Consider the following 21254-nt stretch of genomic DNA (forward strand, 5'->3'; position numbering starts at 1 on the left):
AACTTGGAAGGGATATGAGGAGGCTTCAGGACAGAAAAAAAGTTTTAAAAAGTTAATTGTTCATATCATGGTACAGTGGCAACTATCATAGTATAGGAAGTTTTTAGAGAGTGTTCGAAATGAACCACTATCAGTAAAATTCCCCTGAAAAGCACTGAATGTCTTGAGTAAGTTATTTTTATGTGTTAGGAATATATCTGTATAATTAAAATCTTATTAAGTATCTAGTTAACAGTTCTAGTCACAAAACCAATTGCTTTAAATAAAAAACCTCTGCCTTCATTAGTATCATTAGTGTTGCAGCTGAAATATCAGCTGAACTGGGACCTGTGTGGCAAAATGGGAGTCCATTCAAACATACTTGGGGGAATTTTCAAGACGGTTACATAGGGTACTAATGACTTCAATTACAACAGAACACATTACTTAAACCAAGCAAATGATCAGCCTCTGCATATAGAAGTGTGAAGGGAGCCTTAATTAATTTACTAATTGCACTTCTTATTTTAAGTGGTACCATTGGTTTGGGTCTATAGTGGTTAGGTTGCTGTTTTCTCTTACAGAGTGTGGTGTTCCTCTGTGGGGCTGGAGAAAGGGAGTATGTCCCCCGGCCTAGGCATTGGCAGATTGCTCCAGTACTTATTGGGTACCTAAGATTCCCTAGGGTTACTCCAATAAGTCCTCTGTCTACAATATAGTACTGAAATCTGCAAGTGTTTACTGCATCCCCAGCCCCAGTGTATGAACGTACTGCTTCAGTGATTATGTAACGTTGGAAGGTTATCTACCACATGATGTAGACGGGGGCCCAGAAGGATGGAGTGAAAGATGGGTATTGTTTGATGGGGAACAGGGTGAAAAGGAAGACTCGAAGTATAAGAGGATGCTACTCACGTGGGAACCAGTAGGGCAGGAAGGTTTCATTTCATTAGTATTTTCAAATAGAGTCCTCTATGCTCACTTTGAGAGCTGGACTATGAAGAAAGCTGAGCGCTGAAGAATTGATGCTTTTGAACTGTGGTGTTGGAGAAGACTCTTGAGAGTCCCTTGGACTGCAAGGAGATCCAACCAGTCCATCCTAAAGGAGATCAGTCCTGGGTGTTCTTTGGAAGGACTGATCTAAAGTTGAAACTCCAATACTTTGGCCACCTGATGCGAAGAGCTGACTCACTTGAAAAGACCCTGATGCTGGGAAAGATTGAGGGCAGGAGGAGAAGGGGATGACAGAGAATGAGATGGTTGGATGGCATCACCAACTTGATGAACGTGGGTTTGGGTGGACTCCGGGAGTTGGTGATGGACAGGGAGGACTGGCGTGCTTGCGATTCATGGGATTGCAAAGAGTCGGACACGACTGAGCGACTGAACTGAACTGAACTGAACTGAACTGATGCTCACTTAGAAGCAAGGAGGAAGAAGCTGGGTGTTTTTGAAGAATCTCTTTATGTACAGAAAGAAAGAAAGTGAAGCTGCTCAGTTGTGCCCGACTCTTTGTGACCCCATAGATAGTAGCCTGCACCAAGCTCCTCCGTCCATAGGATTTTCAAGGCAACAGTACTGAAGTGGGTTGCCATTTCCTTCTCCAGGGAATCTTCCCAACCCAGGGATTGAACCCAGGTCTCTCACATTGTAGACAGACGCTTTACCGCCTGAGCCACCAGGGAAGTCCTTATGTACAGAATGTTAAATTAAATACATGAGTTTTAATACTTCAAATGACAATCTGTTAAGACCTAGGGTATTTTTTCACCATCATAGTGAATGAATAATGGAATGCGCTAATGTGAGAGATTGTGAAATTTTCTTCAGTAGAGATCTAAAAATTAATTGCTAAACTACCTCTTTCTGGGCTCTTCCTTTAGCAACAAACCCTGAGGAAAGAGTGGCCAAGTTCATGAATTGGCCACCAGGGGTCACCAGAAGAATTAAAAGGGCTTCTGAGGCAAAGCCATAGTTTCCTGTTCACGAAGAGGGCAATTTGTGATTCTATTGTTAGAGACTTCTCACTTAAATATTTAGGACCCTTTTGTCCCTTCTTTCATATTTAAAATTTCCTTGTCCCTTATTTTTGATCGTCAGTTCTTGCTACACTACTCTGACCTATATGTCATTGGTAGATATTTTTCTTTTTAATTAAATATATAAATGCTTTTTTGTAAGGTATTATTCACATTTCAAATGCTAGTCCATCACGGAGGCTGCCTTTAAGTATTCACTCTAACATCTTCCTGCTGTTCTTTTATATTACCCATTTCTTTAATTACTTATTTATTACCTGTCTTCCCACTTTACCAGAAAAGTAGCCAGAGATAACACGTAAGTAGATACTCTAGGCACTGTTCAAGTGCTGGGCATATAGTAACTCTGAATCTGCACAACAGTCCTGTACAATAGACATTATTATTCTTCTTATGTTCAAGCAGAAGACACTGAGACACAGAGAAGTTAAGTAACTTGCCCAAGGTCACACAGCTATAAAACAGCGTAATTAGAATTCAGACCCTGGCAGTCTGGTGCCACAGTCCATGTTCTTCTTCATTAACTATCCTTCCTGTCCATGAGTGGGAGCTGGCCTGCATCCCCAGCCCTAGAATAATGCCTGGTGATGTTGCATGTTAAATGAATTAATAATTCATGGTAAATTCAGACTGTCAGACTATTCAGCCAGATGATGATATGTACTGATATATGAAGAGATTTCCACAACATGCTGTTAAGTGACTGCAGCAAATATAGAATATTATATATTGTTGTTTTTGTTCAGTTGCTAAGTCTTGTAGGACTAGTTTGGGGAAAAAAAGGTACTTATGTACATAACATATGTAACATCTATGAGATATGTGCATATGTACATGTGAGGAGGTGGGGTAGGGCATAGAGAAAAATCTGAAAGACTAAATACTCCAATGATCATCTGTAGGGAATAGGATTGGTGGGCAAGGGGGATTTTTTTATACCCTCTTTGAAAAAAAGTAAGAATAAGTATTTTCTCTATGATATGAAAAACTTTAAGTAAAATTTTTTGAATTTTTGACAAAAATAAACACACTCTCTCATTTCATACATTCTTGAATTATAGTTTCAGAATAATAAGTACTTTAAAAGTCCTTCATTTCCTAAATCTATAAATCAAGTAAAACAGTTGCTTCTTACTTCATTCGAGTCTGAATTTTGCAATTTTGTTCAGGGCGTCTTCATTTACTTTTATTCTTTTCTAAATGGGGGTAGGAGGTGGGAGAAAGGCTTCATTCCCACAACTGAGAGCTAAATATATCACCCAAGGAGTTAGATTGCCAGGGTCTGAATTCTAATTATGCTATTTTATACCTGTATGACCTTGGGCAAGTTACTCAACTTTTCTGTGTCTCAGTGTCTTCTGCTTGAACATAAGAATAATAATAATAATGTCTATTGCATAACTTTATGCCATTATTATTGACATAATTACTGTGTGTATCATGACGTTGTGATGTCTGCATGTGTGTGTGCATGTTCAGTCACTTCAGTCATGTCTGACTCTTTGCAACCTCATGGACTGTAGCCCACCAGGCTCCTCTGTCCATAGGATTCTCCAGGCAAGAATACTGGAGTGGGTTGCCACGCCCTCCTCCAAGGGATCTTCCTGACCCAGGGACTGAACCCACATCTCTGGCATCTCCTGCACTGCAGGTGGATTTTTTACCACTGAGCCACCTGGGAAGCCTTGTGATGTCATGTCATATTAAAAAAGTCTGAAAGCTGTGGGATAACTGACTCTTGGACTTTTTGCATTGAACACACAAACCTTTCTTTTCTAGCATCTGATTTTTGCATTTCATTCCAAATAAGGGAAATATTTTCTTCACAGTTTGGTTGGCACATCAGAGTAAGACGATGTTTGCGTGTAATTTTCTTTTTAAAAAAGTGAGCTTCTTCAAAGATTGTTGAGCTCATTCACCTCCTTCAAGAAAGTAAATTTGAGGAGCAGGGTCAGCTGAGGTTGGAGGTGTGTATGCAGATCTCTTATTATTTAAGCATGCCAAGAATGCAGTGCCCTGTGCTTCAAAGTTGCATAATAAAGATGTTTGGCACCAAGGTACCAGACTTGACTTTGTAGTGTGGCCTCTCAGGGTCAGCCTATTTTTCTGAGAGCCTGGAGGTCCCATCATTGTGCCAGGTCACAGGAAGAGACATGAAAAGCAGGGGAGGATGGAGTGGAGAGCAGAGGGCCCAGGGCATCCGAGAGGGCAAAACTCTCTATTACCCTCACAGCTTCTCGGCCCTGCCTGCACATTTAACCACCTCAGTTTCGTTCAGTTCAAGCGCTCAGTCGCGTCTGACTCTTTGCGACTCCATGAATTGCAGAGTGCCAGGCCTCCCTGTCCATCACCAACTCCCAGAGTTCACTCAAACTCATGTCCGTCAAGCCAGTGATGCCATCCAGCCATCTCATCCTCTGTCGTCCCCTTCTCCTCCTGCCCCCAATCCCTCCCAGCATCAGAGTCTTTTCCCATGAGTCAGGTCTTCACATCAGGGAGCCTAAGTATTGGAGTTTCAGCCTCAGCATCAGTCCTTCCAAAGAACACCCAGGACTGATCTCCTTTAGGATGGACTGGTTGGATCTCCTTGCAGTCCAAGGGACTCTCAAGAGTCTTCTCCACCACAGTTCAAAAGCATCAATTCTTCGGCCCTCAGCTTTCTTCACAGTCCAACTCTCACATCCATACATGAACTCTGGAAAAACCATAGCCTTGACTAGATGGACCTTTGTTGGCAAAGTAACGTCTCTGCTTTTGAATATGCTAGCTAGGTTGGTCATAACTTTCCTTCCAAGGAGCAAGCGTCTTTTAATTTCATGGCTCCAATCACCATCTGGAGTGATTTTGGAGCCCAAAAAAATAAAGTGTGACACTGTTTCCACTGTTTCCCCATCTATTTCCCATGAAGTGATGGGACCAGATGCCATTATCTTAGTTTTCTGAATGTTGAGCTTTAAGCCAACTTTTTCACTCTTCTCTTTCACTTTCATCAAGAGGCTTTTTAGCTCCTCTTCACTTTCTGCCGTAAGGGGGGTGTCATCTGTATATCTGAGGTTCTTGATATTTCTCCCTGCAATCTTGATTCCAGCTTGTGCTTCTTCCAGCCCAGCGTTTCTCATGATGTACTCTGCATATAAGTTAAATAAGCAGGGTGACAGTATACAGCCTTGCTGTACTCCTTTTCTATTTGGAACCAGTCTGTTGTTCCATGTCCAGTTCTAGCTGTTGCTTCCTGACCTGCATATAGGTTTCTCAAGAGGCAGGTTAGGTGGTCTGGTATCCCCATCTCTTGAAGAATCTTCCATAGTTTATTGTGATCCATAGAGTCAAAGGCTTTGGCATAGTCAATAAAGCAGAAATAGATGTTTTTCTGGAACTCTCTTGCTTTTTCCATGATCCAGCGGATGTTGGCAATTTGATCTCTGGTTCCTCTGCCTTTTCTAAAACCAGCTTGAACATCTGGAAGTTCACAGTTCATGTATTGCTGAAGCCTGGCTTGGAGAATTTTGAGCATTACTTTACTAGCGTGTGAGATGAGTGCAATTGTGTGATAGTTTGAGCATTCTTTGGCATTGCCTTTCTTTGGGATTGGAATGAAAACTGACCTTTTCCAGTCCTATGCCCACTGCTGAGTTTTCCAAATTTGCTGGCATATTGAGTGCAGCACTTTAACAGCATCATCTTTCAAGATTTGAAATAGCTCAACTGGAATTCCATCACCTCCACTAGCTTTGATGCTTCGTAGTGATGCTTTCTAAGGCGCACTTGACTTCACATTCCAGGATGTCTGGCTCTAGGTGCGTGACCACACCATCGTGATTATCTTGGTGTTGAAGATCTTTTTTGTACAATTCTTTTGTGTATTCTTGCCAACTCTTCTTAATATCTTCTGCTTCTGTTAGGTCCATACCATTTCTGTCCTTTATCGAGCCCATCTTTGCATGAAATGTTCCCTTGGTATCTCTAATTTTCTTGAAGAGATCTCTAGTCTTTTCCATTCTATTGTTTTCCTCTATTTCTTTGCATTGATCACCGAGGAAGGCTTTCTTATCTTCTTCTTGCTATTCTTTGGAACTCTGCATTCAGATGCTTATATCTTTCCTTTTCTCCTTTGCTTTTTGCTTCTCTTCTTTTCACAGGTATTTGTAAGGCCTCCCCAGACAGCCATTTTGCTTTTTTGCATTTCTTTTCCATGGAGATGGTCTTGATCTCTGTCTCCTGTACAATGTCACGAACCTCCATCCATCGTTCATCAGGCACTCTATCTATCAGAATTAGGCCCTTGAATCTATTTCTCACTTCCACTGTATAATCATAAGGGATTTGATTTAGGTCATACCTGAATGGTCTAATGGTTTTCCCTACTTTCTTCAGTTTAAGTCTGAATTTGGCAATAAGGAGTTCATGATTTGAGCCACAGTCAGCTCCCGGTCTTGTTTTTGTTGACTGTATAGAGCTTCTCCGTCTTTGGCTGAAAAGAATATAATCAGTCTGATTACAGTGTTGACCGTCTGGTGATATCCATGTGTAGAGTCTTCTCTTATGTTGTTGGAAGAGGGTATTTGCTATGACCAGTGCGTTCTCTTGGCAAAACTCTATTAGCCTTTGCCCTGCTTTATTCGGTATTCCAACGCCAAATTTGCCTGTTACCCCAGGTGTTTCTTGACTTCCTACTTTTGCATTCCAGTCCCCTATAATGAAAAGGACATCTTTTTTGGGTGTTAGTTCTAAAAGGTCTTGTAGGTCTTCACAGAACCATTCAGCTTCAGCTTCTTCAGTGTTACTGGTCAGGGCATAGACTTGGATTACCGTGACATTGAATGGTTTGCCTTGGAAATGAACAGAGATCATTCTGTCGTTTTGAGACTGCATCCAAGTACTGCATTTCTGACTCTTGTTGACTGTGATGACTACTCCATTTCTTTTAAGGGATTCTTGCCCACAGTAGTAGATATAATGGTCATCTGAGTTAAATTCACCCATTCCAGTCCATTTTAGCTTGCTGATTCCTAGAATGTTGACATTCACTCTTGCCATCTCCTGTTTGACCACTTCCAATTTGCCTTGATTCATGGACCTGACATTCCAGGTTCCTATGCAATATTTATTGCTCTTTACAGCATCGGACCTTGCTTCTATCACTAGTCACATCCACAACTGGGTATTGTTTTTGCTTTAGCTCCATCCCTTCATTCTTTCTGGAGTTATTTCTCTATTGATTTCCAGTAGCATATTGGGCACCTACCGACACGGGAGTTCATCTTTCAGTGTCCTATCTTTTTGCCTTTTCATACTGTTCATGTGGTTCTCAGGGCAAAAATACTGAAGTGGTTTGCCATTCCCTTCTCCAGTGGACCATATTCTGTCAGACCTCTCCGCCATGACCTGTCCATCTTGGGCAGCCCCACATGGCATGGCTTAGTTTCACTGAGTTCGACAAGGCTGTGGTCCGTGTGATTAGATTGACTAGTTTTCTGTGAGTATAGTTTCAGTGTGTCTGCCCTCTGATGCCCTCTCTCAGTGCCTACCATCTTTCTTGGGTTTCTCTTACCTTGGACATGGGGTATCTCTTCACAGTTGCTTCAGCAAAGTGCAGGTGCTGCTTCTGACCTTGGACGTGGGGTAGGTCCTCATGGCTGCTACTCCTGAGGATATACAAAGGCAAATCTTTGATCATTCCTGGGTATTCTGGCTATTGGCAAGAAAAAACGTAACTGCACAAGATAGATACCAGCATATGAAATAAATACTAATTCTAAACAAGAAATGACAGTGCTTTACTTCTGTAGAGAGTGGTCATGGGGAAGGTTTGATGAGACTTAGTCAAGGCTGTGAAAGACAGAGGATTTAGATGAGTTTGCTTGGGTATTTTCTGAAGGCTTAGCACTCTGTGTATTCACTGGGTTCTTTGTCCTTTCTAGGTAGAGCCAGAGAATGCACCAGTTGTCCTTTGGCTGCAAGGTGGGCCAGGAGGCTCATCCATGTTTGGTCTCTTTGTGGAACATGGACCTTACATTGTCAGCAAAAACATGACTTGTAAGTATTGCTTGGACTCTGGTTTCCCATGGAGAGTTCTTCCTTTGACCCTTGTATCTGCTTTAGAAATAACTTAGTGTGTACAATGAACCCCTAGAAATAGCTTTACAGTTTCAGATTATGAAAACACAATTTTCTGGCGATGTCTGTCCAAGAAGGAGGAGCCAACAGGGTGAGTGTCCTGACTGCACTGCTTTCTGCCTTGAAATTTGAGTGAAATGTTCCACACTTTGTTCTTCTAATCTGCTGCTGACTCAAGCAATCCAGACTTATGCAAATAGTTGGCATTTATTACTGTCTGGGTGAGACCTTTTGCGTAGGGCAAGTGGATGGAATTATATCCCTAATTATTCATACAAACTGAAAGGCGTAGTTCAGCCACACAAATGATCAGATATCTTGGAAGCAAGGTGCTGAGGGCTGAGGGCCGCAGGAAGGAATGGAGAAGGAGCTACATCCAGCTCTAACCCAGGCTTATCTCCACCTCAGTTTTAGGGGAGGGGAGATTGTTTACTTTCCCCAGGTCAGAATTTGGAGTGTGAGCGAGTTTGTGACTCAGTATACTTCTGTACACAATTCTGTCGAAGTTGTGGGTCTCTTCAATGTTGGATGGGAGGGAAGATTCTGGAGAATCAGAGGTTAAAGAGGATTCACTCAATTGGACAGATAGGTTTATTGCATCTGTGGGTGATGGGTACTTCTGCATGAGGCAGTTGGATGGGGTTTTGTTTCCAACGTTCATCTTAGATGTAGAAATTCTCTGGTTCTGGGAAAAGTAAAGGAGAGGAGGGGAAGAGGAAAAAGCAGCTGGTGTCCGTACCTGCTGCAGGACAGTGATGCAGGGTCAGAGGGACACGAAGAGTTCCCCAAACTGGAGGGGACAGGTGGGAGTGTTGGGCTCCAAACTAGAGCTAGACATTAGGTGGAATGTGTTAATAAGGACTCAGTCTCAAGCCTCTTCTCTGCTTTACTAGTGTTTGCCAGAGACTTTCCCTGGACTACTACGTTTTCCATGCTCTACGTTGATAATCCCGTAAGTACCCGGGGTCCTGTGAAATGGCAGTGTTGACCTCTCTAGTCTTTTTTTCTTTCATTAAGTACATTCATTAAACAGAAAGACACCAGACTTTTTTCTTTTTAACTATAATTGTCTATTTTCTTTTTAAAAAAATTTTATTGGGCTGCTCCAGGTCTTGGTTATGGCCTAAATGGGATCTTAGTTGCCACGTGCAGGATCTAGTTCCCTGACCAGGGTTCCCACCTGGTTTCCCTGCATTGGGAGCACTAAGTCTTAACCCTTGGAGCACCAAGGAAGCCCCTATAATTGTCTATTTAAAAAACACATTTGATTCAATTTGTCCCACCCTCTCCTTCAGCATTGAAACACATACATGGCCATATATAAAATAGAGAGCTAACTAAGGAAGTTGCTGCGTAACACAAGGAGCTGGTGCTCTGTGCTCTGTGACAACCTAGAGGGGTGGGACGGGATACAGGATGAGGGGTAGGTCCCGGGGGGCACATATGTATCCCTATGGCTGATTCATATTGTTGTATGGCAGAAGCCAACACAATAAAATAGTTATCCTCAGATTAAAATTTTTTTTTAATTGAGATTTAATTTTTCTAATATGTACCATTATATCCAAGTTTGGGGGTTTTCCTTGCTGCTTTCTCTCCTTCCCTCATTTCTGGTCTTATGAAATGTCCTCTTCACTGAGTTATACCGTCCAGGAAGGGATGACTTTCTCTCTAGTGATAATATGGGTTTCTCTATAACTTGGGTGTTTTTTTAATAGCGTGGGAACACCTAATCTTTCAAATAGAGCTCTGATATAAAAAGTCAAAACTAGCCCCTTTCACTTATCACAGTGAGCTGAATGCCTCATTTCAGGGAGAGCAAAAGGTAGAATTCTCCTTGGGAAGTTTTATGAAATCAAATCAAATAAACTGCAATAGAGGAGAGTAACTTTAGGGTCAACTCCTACAGATTGGGAGTATCTGTCCTCTAATCTCTCTAACTTCTTTCACTTCCCAGATGGTTCAAAGAGAAAACAGAAAAATAGGAAGGAAAAAAATCCAACATTCTTGCCCCCCATCATGTTTTGTCAGCCATCTTCTTTTTTAGTCTATAATTCCATGTTTACATTAAAGTCAAATTAAATGTCCTGTTCCCTTGGCTGTTTGGAAAAATAAAAATAAAAAATATTTACAACTGATGTATATGGTGGGGGTGCATTCCTTGTATATATTGTTGACCCAAAATAAGTAGTGGCTTTTGCTATTGATTTACTCAGTTGACTATGAACTTCCAGGAATAAGGAACTATTAGTTTAAAGCTAATCTTTATTTTAAAACCCCTTATCTGCTGAAGGTGAAAGGGCTTAGTGGCCATATTTATCACAAGTAAAGAAATGGGGAAAAGAACTGCACACACACAGAGGTAGCTTTTATCTTTGGCCAATAAAGAGTTCCTTCTTAGCAGGACAGAGCAGTGCACCTTCCAGGTTTCAGAGAGGAGACAACTTTGAGTCTTTTGATACTGTAGCAGAGGCCAGGAAAGGTGAGTTTCTCATCCTTAAATAATCATCTGGCAGGGTTCCCGCTGCAGGATCAGAGAAGAGCTTTGCATTGCTAGTTTATTTGGGCTCAGCAGAGGGAAGGGGGACATGGTGACATGCAGCATCCTTCTGTGAGCATGGATGAGTGCACATGGGGGATGCCAAAAAGCTGAGGCCAAAGGCATGACCTTGGGAATAATGTTGATTTCCTTCTCGTGCGGTGTCTCTCAGCAAGATGTGTGTTTCTCTCTGTTTATACCTGCTTATTTATTTCACCTTCAGGTGGGCACAGGTTTCAGTTTTACCGACCATGTCCACGGATATGCGATAGATGAGGATGACGTGGCTCAAAACTTATACAGGTAAAAGGCCCTGGCGCTCTTTTGACCATCTTCAAACCAAATGATTTTCTATTTCAACATGAAAATTCCTCCAGTAGTAGAAGTATTATTGATTGGATATCATAGTCCAGTTCTTGAAGATCTTTTAAGAATACTTCTACATGAGGAGTGCGTGCACACACACACACATACATATGTGGCCTGTTTTCCATTTTGTTATGTTATAATTGATAACTGTGAAGTGGCCAGCAGAGAAAGTAGCAAGAAGAACCGACCTCTTAAGGTGTAATTTTGTAAAAATATTCTTTGAAAAACAATAGAAACAGCAGAATTATTCAACCAAATATACTTTTCCAACCTTTCAACTAGCTGCCTGAGAGGTTTCTGCTTGCTTCCAACATTATTTGTATATTGAACTTTGGATTGTTTGTTTTCTTTCCCAGGAGTCCTCGTTTTGTGGCCATCACAAAATGCAGTTTTTCACTCCTGTGTTTCTCCTTCATGCCTTTTCCAAGCTGAAAGCTCAGCTTGCTAGCTAGTTTCTTACTTCTCCTTTCAGATTACAAAGTTATTCTTTTACACAAAAAATTAAGGAAAATGTGAAGTTGCAAACCTGATCAAACAATATACATATAATATCTTCCTTTCTCTTTTCTTACATTCATTATAGCTATTTTTAGTACATTTTCTTAAAGTGACCTTTCTTATTTGGTTATTTTTTTTCCCAGTCTGTAAATTATTATTAGAGACCAGGTCCTGGATTCTTTCCCATCACTAGGGCTCCCCCCAACCCCCGGCTCTACACATTGTAATAATTTGCTGAAACAAGCCTAGTCAGTCGCCAAAAAGAGGTAACCAGCTCCTCTATGCTGCCCCCTTACTTTCACCAAACACCCTGTCTGCTAATTGGTGAGCAAACCCAACCAATCCCCAAAGTGAAAGTGAATCTAATAGGAGTCAGTGTTTTTTGATCTCTGACAAAAGCTTTCCATTTTATTCTTTCTCCCCAAGGCGATGGCTGGGAGGGGTGGGGGCAGGGGAGAGGAAAGAGGCTTAACTTTCGGCCTCTCTCCCAGAGATGTTTCTTCTCTGCTGCCCCAGAAAACGACATGGCTGGTGTCTGTCTTGCACACTTTTGTTTGCCATATGTCCCGTTATTTTAACACAGTCATTCAGTCTCCAGGTGAGCTGACTAGGACCCACACTTCTGCTTCCAGATCCTATGGGTCCTTAGCCAGATCCTGGCAGGGGTCCCTCCGCTGCCACCAGCTCAAATACCTCCTTTTCCCCCGCCACAGACATAATCCTGACGGCAGTCCTTACAAGTTAACTCAAGGGCCACGTCTTCCTCATTTAGTACTGACTGTGACCTCTCATTTTTCAAGTCGGAAACATACGTCCCCCATACCCTCCTCCTCCAACCCTCTTTTGGCTTAACTCCAAACAACCTCAGTTGTTTAATTAGCAAATACCCTGAGGGCGGAGGGTCTGTATGAAAGAAATACATCAGATCCTCTAAGCCAGAGCCTTGCACCCCTGCCCTTCCTCTTCTGGCTCTCCAGCCCCTCCCCCAAGGATGGTCACAGCTTCCAGTTGACCCTCCGAGTGGATATTTACTGCTGACATGTGGTTCATCTCCTCTTGCAAGACATGTAAAGAGAACCTATTTCAAAGCATCCATTGTTTATAGCTGTTTTAGTTCTTTTTGCTTCAGGCTCTTAGAACTGGAAAATAGCTAATCAAGGGGCAGAAAACTGATTTCAGCTGTTTCCTTTATGGTTTATACTATTTGTTTCCCTTTGTGACTGCACTCTTCTCCCCAGCTGTCTAGATGGGTGTTTGGAATAAGAAGGTCGCTTTGAAACCTGTAAACAGGCTACTACAGGTTTAAAGAGTAGAACTTTCTTTTTCTCCTGAAAACCATTTTTCTTTTTTTCTGAAAATCCCACTGCATTTCACTAGTATTAGTGCTCAGCTGAGAGGATGTCTAAAAAGACATCTGACATTTACATTTAGGCTGCTTTTCTTTGTTTGGAAATGAAACTTTTTCCGCAAACAAGATGCTTAGACTTTTTTTTTTTTTTTGCTGTGTTAGTCGCTCAGTCCTGTCTGACTCTTTGTGACCCAATGGACTGTAGCCACCAGGCTCCTCTGTCCATGGAATTCTCCATACAAGAATACTGGAGTGAGTAGCCATTCCCTTCTCCATGGGAATCTTACCAACCCAGGGATTGAACTCGCATCTCCTGCATTGCAAGAAGATTCTTTACCATCCGAGCCACCAGGGAAGCTCATTGCTAAATAAAACTTCATAACAATGTGACTATGAAACAGTTTTATATATTAAATTGAGAACTGCACTGAATGAAGGGTGAAGGTGAGATCATGGCCCGGCCACACTAGATGTGGAATGAATGAATGCTCAGGATAGCTCCCCATCTGATGCAAGAGAGCAAAACCACTGGGATCCTTGTCGCTATGCTTCTTTCAGCCAGACTGTCAGTGACTAAATGTATACCTTGTCTGGCTTTTGTTGGTATGGAGCTTTTGCTAAGATTATTTTCACCTCAGTTCTCCTGAATGTCTTGTATTTCTATGATCCTGACTCCACTAGAGCAGACCAGAGTCCAGAGCTGTCCTTCGATCTGTAATGTGTTATCATTTACATCCACCTTCTCTGCCCTGAGCCCATTTTCTCTTTAATAAAATTATCTGAGGGGTGGTTTCTCCTGATCATTCACCCTTGCCTTCTGTGTTTCATCCTGTTGTCTCTTAATGTAACTTTCTGCCACTGAGTAGCCTTTGACTAAAATTCTACTTATTTGATAAGGCCTTGACACGATGCCAGCAAGGTTCCAAATGGAAAGTCATGGAAGAGAGATATGCTTTGTGTGCCATATAGCTCTTGTGCCTGAATAAATGCATGGAGTGTGCACGCGTGCACACACACACGTATGCTATGTATTGGGTTGATCAAAAATTTGTTCAGGTTTTTCCGTAACATCTTACAGACAAACCCATATGAACTTTTTGGCCAACCTGATATTATTATATGCTTTAGCAGTTGTACTTACAAAGTTTGCAGTTTAAGGTGAGGATGATTCTAGATTTTATTTTTGAACAACCCTTTACCATGTAATGGTCTAATCTTTGATGACAACACAGTTCAATGAACAAACGGCATATGTACCTCCAACTTACCAAATTTACCTTTTTCATTTTTCATTCCCATTTAAGAAAGACCTACTAAGGCATTGCTATGATTAGCCAAGTTTTTGTTCAGATCCTACTGTGAAATTAAAATTTCATGATAACTTCCTCAATTGGGACCTTGCCTTGGAAACGTCAACTAGAGAATCCTGTTTTTTCAAGCTAGAAGTAAGCTGGGAGATTATCTCCTTCAACTAAGATTATCAGATAAAATACAGAATGCCAGTTAAATTTGAATTTCAGATAAACTGTGAATAATTTTTTAATCTAAGTATGTCCTGTGCAATATTTGGGACAGACTTATACTAAAGTATTATTTGTTGTTTATCTGAAATTCAAATTTAGTTAGACATCTGGTATTTTATTTGCTAAATCTGGCAACCCCAACAACTCTCCAACAAATTCTTTAAGGAAATAAGTTTTAAGTTAAAGCACAAGGCTTAATCGAGATTTACTATATTAAATTGCCTATTGCCATTCCAACTAGCAGGAAGAGAGAAAGAGAAGTAATTTTTAGCCTGAAGGTTAAAGAGGCAAGGGTGGAGAATAAACCCCTATTTTTATCTTAGCTCTAAAGGCAGCGTATTGCCAGCACAAACATGGAGGCTATGTAATGCACTTTCCAGATTTAGTTGCTACAAAGATTTCAGTTACTATAAATAATAAATAAATACACTGAAACTCTACAGTAGAGTTTAATGTTGGCTTGTTTTTTTTCAAGATTATTTTTATGTGGACCATTTTTAAAGTCTTTATGAATTTGTTACAGTATTGGTTCTGTTTTATGTTTTGGTTTTTTGGCTGTAAGGCGTGTGGGATCATAGGTTCCTGACCAGGGATCGAACCCTCACCCCTCACACTGGAAGGCAAAGCGCTAACCACTGGACCACCAGAGAGGTTCCGATGCTGGGTTCTTAATGGAGCCTTTGAAAATTAAGTTATTGCCAGGATTGTGGTGATTGCAATGACCCAGTTTTGCCTCTGTGTAACCCTTGAACTTCCTGCTCCTGGTTTTGCAGGGCCTCCTTGCCTTTTATCTTCACTGGCTAGTTCACGGCTTTTAGTCCCTCAGCAGGAAACTGGAACAAAAACCCTGCCCAGCTTCTCAGGCATTGCAATCTAGGTCAAGACATTCATAAGGCTTTGGAGTTTCACAAGTTTTTGTCTCCTTTATGAAAGATTCTGTTCAAGTAGAGAATCGTTTAATAATCCACCCTTTTCTTGCTTGTTATGAAATAATTTCTTGAGTCTGTTTAAATCTATTTCAGCATACCAAAGTGGCTGTTGGCAATCTTTAGTAAATGTGGATATTTTGAGCCCAGAGGCCACTTTGCATTTACTTCCATATCTGTGGGCATTTGGTGAATTTCCTTTAGACTATAGTCATTTTAGGGGGCTTCCCAGGTGGCTTAGCGGTAAAGAATCTACCTGCAATTGTAGCAGACACAAGAGACATGGGTTCGATCCCTGGGTCAGGAAGATCCCCTGGAGTAGGAAATGGAAACCCACTCCAGTATTCTTGCCTGGAAAACTCCATGGACAGAGCAGCCTGACAGGCTACACTCCATGGGGCTGCAAAGAGTCAAGCACACTTGAGTGACTGAACACATACACAACCAGTCAGTTTACAGTTTTTTCTGTTCTTTGGTTATTAAAGCACTGAAATTCTAGGGGCCCCATTAGAATATAGAAGTGTTCAGTGTTCCCCACAGAGAGAGGTTGGTAAGCAACTGAGGTTCCCATTGCCTCACCACAAACTGAGGTTAGTGGGACTATAATGTTTGTAGAGCAAACTCCACAAATTGCTAAATGAGAGGTGAAAGCCTGGGGCACTTTGCTCAAGGGTCCCCTCAACAGGCAAGTGATTCAAGTTGGTAACCCAGGGATTTAGAAACCTTTCCAGAGTGTTGATGTTCACTTGTATGAACTTCTGAGTACCACAGAGCAAGCCTACAAGTATTTTTCTAACCATCCACAGAGTATGGAGTGTCATACACTCATGAGACTTTGAAAACAATACCTCCGGAAGCTTATAGCATAATGGTATCTTAATTCAATGCGAAACCTCTTGTCTGAGGGTGAAACTGGGTAGTATAGTATGATTCCATGTAATTTTTATTGTTGCTTTTCTTTTTGCAGTGCATTAATTCAGTTTTTTGAGTTGTTCTCTGACTATAGAGACAACGACTTTTATGTCACTGGGGAGGTAAGTTGAAATCATGTTTTCTTGTGTGCTTCCAACATCATCAGGACTGGAATATATTATGACACCTGTGGTTTATCCATTCAGTGTGTACACACACATTAATATTAATTCAATCCATATAAGAAATTCTCAAATCATTCCCTACTATGTCTGAGGCTTTGGACAAGTATTAAAAATTCAGTGATGAATAAGATATTAATTCTGCCATAAATCTGAGGGTCTAATAATAAATACAACACAGAATGAAAAGTACAATTAGAAAAGTAGCTGTAAAGACAAGTAGCTTAAGGTGAGCAAATAGCTATCTCTCAAGGTGTGATCCGCAGGAAAAGTCAGACAGAGGAGGCAAGAATTAAACTGGATTTTGAAGAATTAATATGGGTGTATTAGTCAAGGCTCTTCTGCTTACAAGTGACAAAAACCCTATTCAAAGTGGCTTAAGTAAAACAGGGGATTGACTTGTTGGCATCAGGCATGGCTGGATCTGGGTGCTCAAACTTTATCATCAGGATTTTGTATCACATTCTCTTGATCTAGTCGTTTGGCTTTGCTCGTGTCTGGTTTCATCCTCAGGTAAGTTCTTTTCACCTGTGCCCTCGCCTCTCCAATCCACTCCAGAGCTCTAGAGATAGCCTACAGGCTAAACTTCTCCCTCGTCAGAATTCCACCACATTTCTAAATCCCGTTGTCCATTTGGAGCCCATGCCCATTCTAGGGGTCAGGGGGATGGAGTATACAGATTGACCAGAATGGTGCCTAAGGCCCACTGCAATGCCCTAGGAAGCAGCGAATCATCCTGAAGCCTTTACACCTGAGCCGCAAGCTTGAGAATGGGAGATGAGCGGTCTCCAGAGGAAGATCTGAGTGATGATACCAGAGGGAGGGCTGGAAGGATGCAAGCACAGACCACAGGTTTCCATTGTAAGGGTGTCAAAGTGGAAAATGGTCTCAGCTTTTCCAAGGGAATGGCAAGTTAATGGAACTAGGATCTTCCCTCTCTTCACCTTCTTTCTCCTTTTTCTAAACTGTCTAGAAAGGATATCCTGACTATTTAGCTTGTTACACTTAAGTCTTTTTAAAAGACCGATACCTTTAGGATTTTTTAGGACCTCTACCAGTAATTCCCTGCTGTTCCTTCCCTTTTAACCCATTTCAGAAGCAGCATGGTAAGGAAGAAGGAAGCGACATCCCTGTCATTCTGGTAGCAACCTTGGAAAACACCCAGTCAGCAGAATGATCTGCTTAGAGTGTAATTCCTTATCTTGTGAATAATGTGACAATGTTGTTAACCGTGATATTGAACTTTTCAGCAAAGCTGCCAAATTTTCAATGAAAAACTTGACTTGTCTACTTCATGTCAGTCTGGTGGTTTCATGCATGTAATTTCTGAATGTGTGCAGGAAAGGAGTTTTCTTTTTACATTCTCTGCTGCCAGGATGAATACTTTTAAAGAAACCTGTGCCTTCAAAGTGATGAAGGAAGATGAGAATGAGGGCAGGCAGGGGCTAGGGTGGAGATGCCCTTGCCAGGCAGCAGCATCTCTGTAAGAACCATGCAGGAGATGTTAGATCAGGGACACACCTTTTTCTAGAAGGAAGAGCACTCAGAGTGCCTGATGGTTTATTATTTGCAGAATGTGGTTTTTCTCTTCAGTTTGTTCCATCTGGTCTTCTGTTAAGGCTAGGAGGAAGGATGGAGAAGTGGAAGGAATTCTGCATTAATAATTAGGAGACCTGAGGTTCATCGCTGGCTGTGTCTCTCTCTGTATGATTCCAGACAATTTCTTTAACTTCTCTGGGCCTCTGCATTTCATCTTACTATCAGAAGGGTTGGTTTTTAAATTAGATCACTTCCAGGGATATTTTGCTTTACTGGATGTTCAACTATAGTTACCTTAGACATACCCTTAAAGCATCTGTATATAAATGCAGTTTTAACTTAATACCAACCCCACCCTCCCTGTGTCCACTGCCAAAAAAAATGTTGTAATAGGGGAATCTTTTCTCTTGTGAACTCTTAATTTCTTCATACTTTTGGGAGAGGTTGAAAATAATGCTGCTAGATTTGTAGAACTGTTCTTGGAAAAGAAATGCATAAACTCAGAAATGGTTTTCTGCTTCTCATTGCAAACATGAAAGTGTTAGTTGCTCAGTCATGTCTCACTCTTTGCGACTCTTTGGACTGTAGCCCACCAGGCTCCTCTGTCCATGAAATTCTCCAGGCAAGAATACTGGAGTAGATATCCATTCCCTTCTCCAGGGGATCTTCCCAACCCAGGGATCAAACCTGGGTCTCCCACAGGTGGATTCTTTACCATCTGAGCCACCAGGGAAGCCTATTGCAAATAAATATCTTCCACTTTTGTGTGCTGTGAATGAGAGTAGCCTGTTGCTCTAAGCGACTTGAGCAGCTGTTCAGTGCCCTGAATTTGTTGTAAAGGAGTCTGGAAGTAATAACAGTACCTTCTGTATAGGGTTGGTTTGAGCATTTAATTAGATAATCCTCCTCAAATATTTAACAGAGTGACTGGCTATAGAGAGTACCCAACACATGATGACTATTACTACCATTCATGTTGAAAAGTTGGATTAATATATTATTGCTCCAAAGCATATGGCTTAATGCATGTAAGCAGGGGCTGAGATGTTTGAAGAGCTCTGCTCACTTGTTTTGGGGGTGTGGCATTGTCTCCCCTCTTATTTTGAAATCTGTAAAAGAAGTTGTTCACTTCATGAGAAGATGATGGTGGACCTTAGCAGCTTTGGATAGTAGCAAAATGTGTGAGGACCCGCCGAGGGCCCTCGCCCCTGCCGTGTGGACCGTGGCGAGGCCACAACAAAGTGTGGTGTGGACCCGCATTTGAAGCAGTGGAGAAGGGAGAATTGCTTTGTCTCCTTCCCTTCTCTCTGCTTCTGCCCGGAACACCAACTGGAATTAATTTTCTCTAAAGAGAGACAAATGTGTCTGTAAATCACCCTCCTCGAGGCATGAAAAAAATGTACTTCAAAAAGAGAACCAAGCTGCATTTAATTCACATAATTAACTTTCTTCATAAGTGTTATCCTTTCTGAGCCAGTAACTGTTAGTGAGATTGCTCTTTTTCATGAGGTTCAGACACTCTTTAGAATCCGCTCAAATGTACGTGGGCCCAGCTAGAAATTACAGTAAAACAGCCCTGGTGCATGAAGGCAGGGAGGTGGCAGGAGTGAGGGGCCCGTCCACTGTGCTCTGTGCCTGTGGTTTTCAGTCCACTCGTGGAAAAGATCCAGTGCGTAGGGGCGGTTGTGCTAATGGGTGGGATTGCTTGTGAATGGCATTTGAAAAACCTGATCATCTCTTTTTGATCAGCAGGAGGGGGGCTGCTTTCCCTAGAAGCAGTTTGCAACCAGGGTTTATTTGAGGCAAAACTTTGAAGCTATTTAAAAAGTAGCAAGCTTAATAGGATACTTTATCTTCATCCACATGAGCAAAATCCTGCTGGGTTCACAGAGTCTGATTTCTTCATTGAAATCATCATGGTCCAATGGGTTCAGAGGGACAGGATCCCAGGAGTCAAGACCCAGGTTTGCCTAATTTGTTTCATACAATACTAGGCACAGTGTTTAATGGATGTTATAGAGTGGCTTCAAGCAAGGCATTTGCCAGATGAAAATATCGATGACACTTCTCTTTGGCTTTTTTTGGTCTCCCTTTCATGGTTCTTCTCTCCCTGTACAGTTCCCTAACTCCCACTCTCAGCCTTCCTTTCCTTGGCTGTATGGTGTTTGGTCCTGGTTCTCCCATGCTTCTTCCGTCCCCATGATGATTATTCTGTTTCTCTCCCCAGTTCTAACTTGTTACCAACTCATTGTCCGTTAGAGAAAATTAGATTAAGCATACTCCCAGCATGCTGCTGCTGCTGATTAGTCCCTTCAGTTGTGTCTGACTCTGTGTGATGCTATAGACTGCAATTCACCAGGCTCCTCTGTCCATGGGATTCTCGAGGCAAGAGTACTGAAGTGGATTGCCATGCCCTTCTCCAGGGGATCTTCCTGACCCAGGGATCGAACTTGCATCTCCTGCATTGTTGGCAGATTCTTTATCACAGAGCCACCAGGGAAGCCTCTTCCCAATATACTTGTCTTTGAATAGAGGATAGAGCCTAAGCCGTAGAAGGATACTTGTAATAGGGGAATTTCAAGCACTGACATGCTTGTAAAGGGGCAGGCTTGGAGAACTATCCAAGTGATAGGTTTATACTTGTTTATGAAAGCCACACCTTTGTCTTAGCCCAGCCTTGAAATCCTTGAATTTGGTAGGTAGAAAGGGACCTTCTGGAGAAGGAAATTGCAACCCACTCCAGTATTCTTGTGGGAAATTCCAAGAACAGAGGAGCCTGGCGGGCACACAGAAGAGTTGGACACAACTGAGTGACTAAACAACAACAAAGGGGACCTTCTAGAGTGTTTAGTCACTTTGTTTTATTTGTAGATCTTATTTGAGAATATTTATTGAGAGTGGATCATATGACAGGTATGATGCTGAGCACAGTTTCATGCATTTCCTTATTTAATCCTCACAACTGCCTTATGAAGCTAGTGCTGTTATCATCATACCCATTTTACAGCTGAGATAAATGAGGCTTAGAGAGGTTACAAGCTCATCCAGCCCAGAATTAGAACCCAAGCAGCTGGACTCCAGAACCCAAGGACTGTGGTCAAGGGACAAGCTAAGGATTATAACCCCCTTCATAGAGATGCTTTCTGGAGCCTGGCTGCACTCTCCTCTCAAACTGCACTTCTCCGGAACCCACCTATTCCCACAGAATAGATTTGTCTGTACAAGGGAATCAAACATCCTTTCTAAATTTTGTGCAGTCTCTTAAGCATTACTGCTGCTGCTG

General features: G+C 41.8%; 1 protein-coding gene across 1 annotated transcript in view; it reads left to right on the top strand.

Moving 5' to 3' along the window:
* Positions 1–21254, top strand: part of CPVL (carboxypeptidase vitellogenic like) — a 105879-nt gene that overhangs the window by 17251 nt on the left and 67374 nt on the right. Inside the window, 4 exon segments of the mRNA XM_068973091.1 lie at positions 7940–8054; positions 9029–9087; positions 10898–10977; positions 16306–16372. Coding sequence (XP_068829192.1) covers positions 7940–8054; positions 9029–9087; positions 10898–10977; positions 16306–16372 — 321 coding nt within the window.

This window comes from Capricornis sumatraensis, chromosome 5, assembly GCF_032405125.1.
Source record: "Capricornis sumatraensis isolate serow.1 chromosome 5, serow.2, whole genome shotgun sequence".
NCBI classification, from domain to species: Eukaryota; Metazoa; Chordata; class Mammalia; order Artiodactyla; family Bovidae; genus Capricornis; species Capricornis sumatraensis.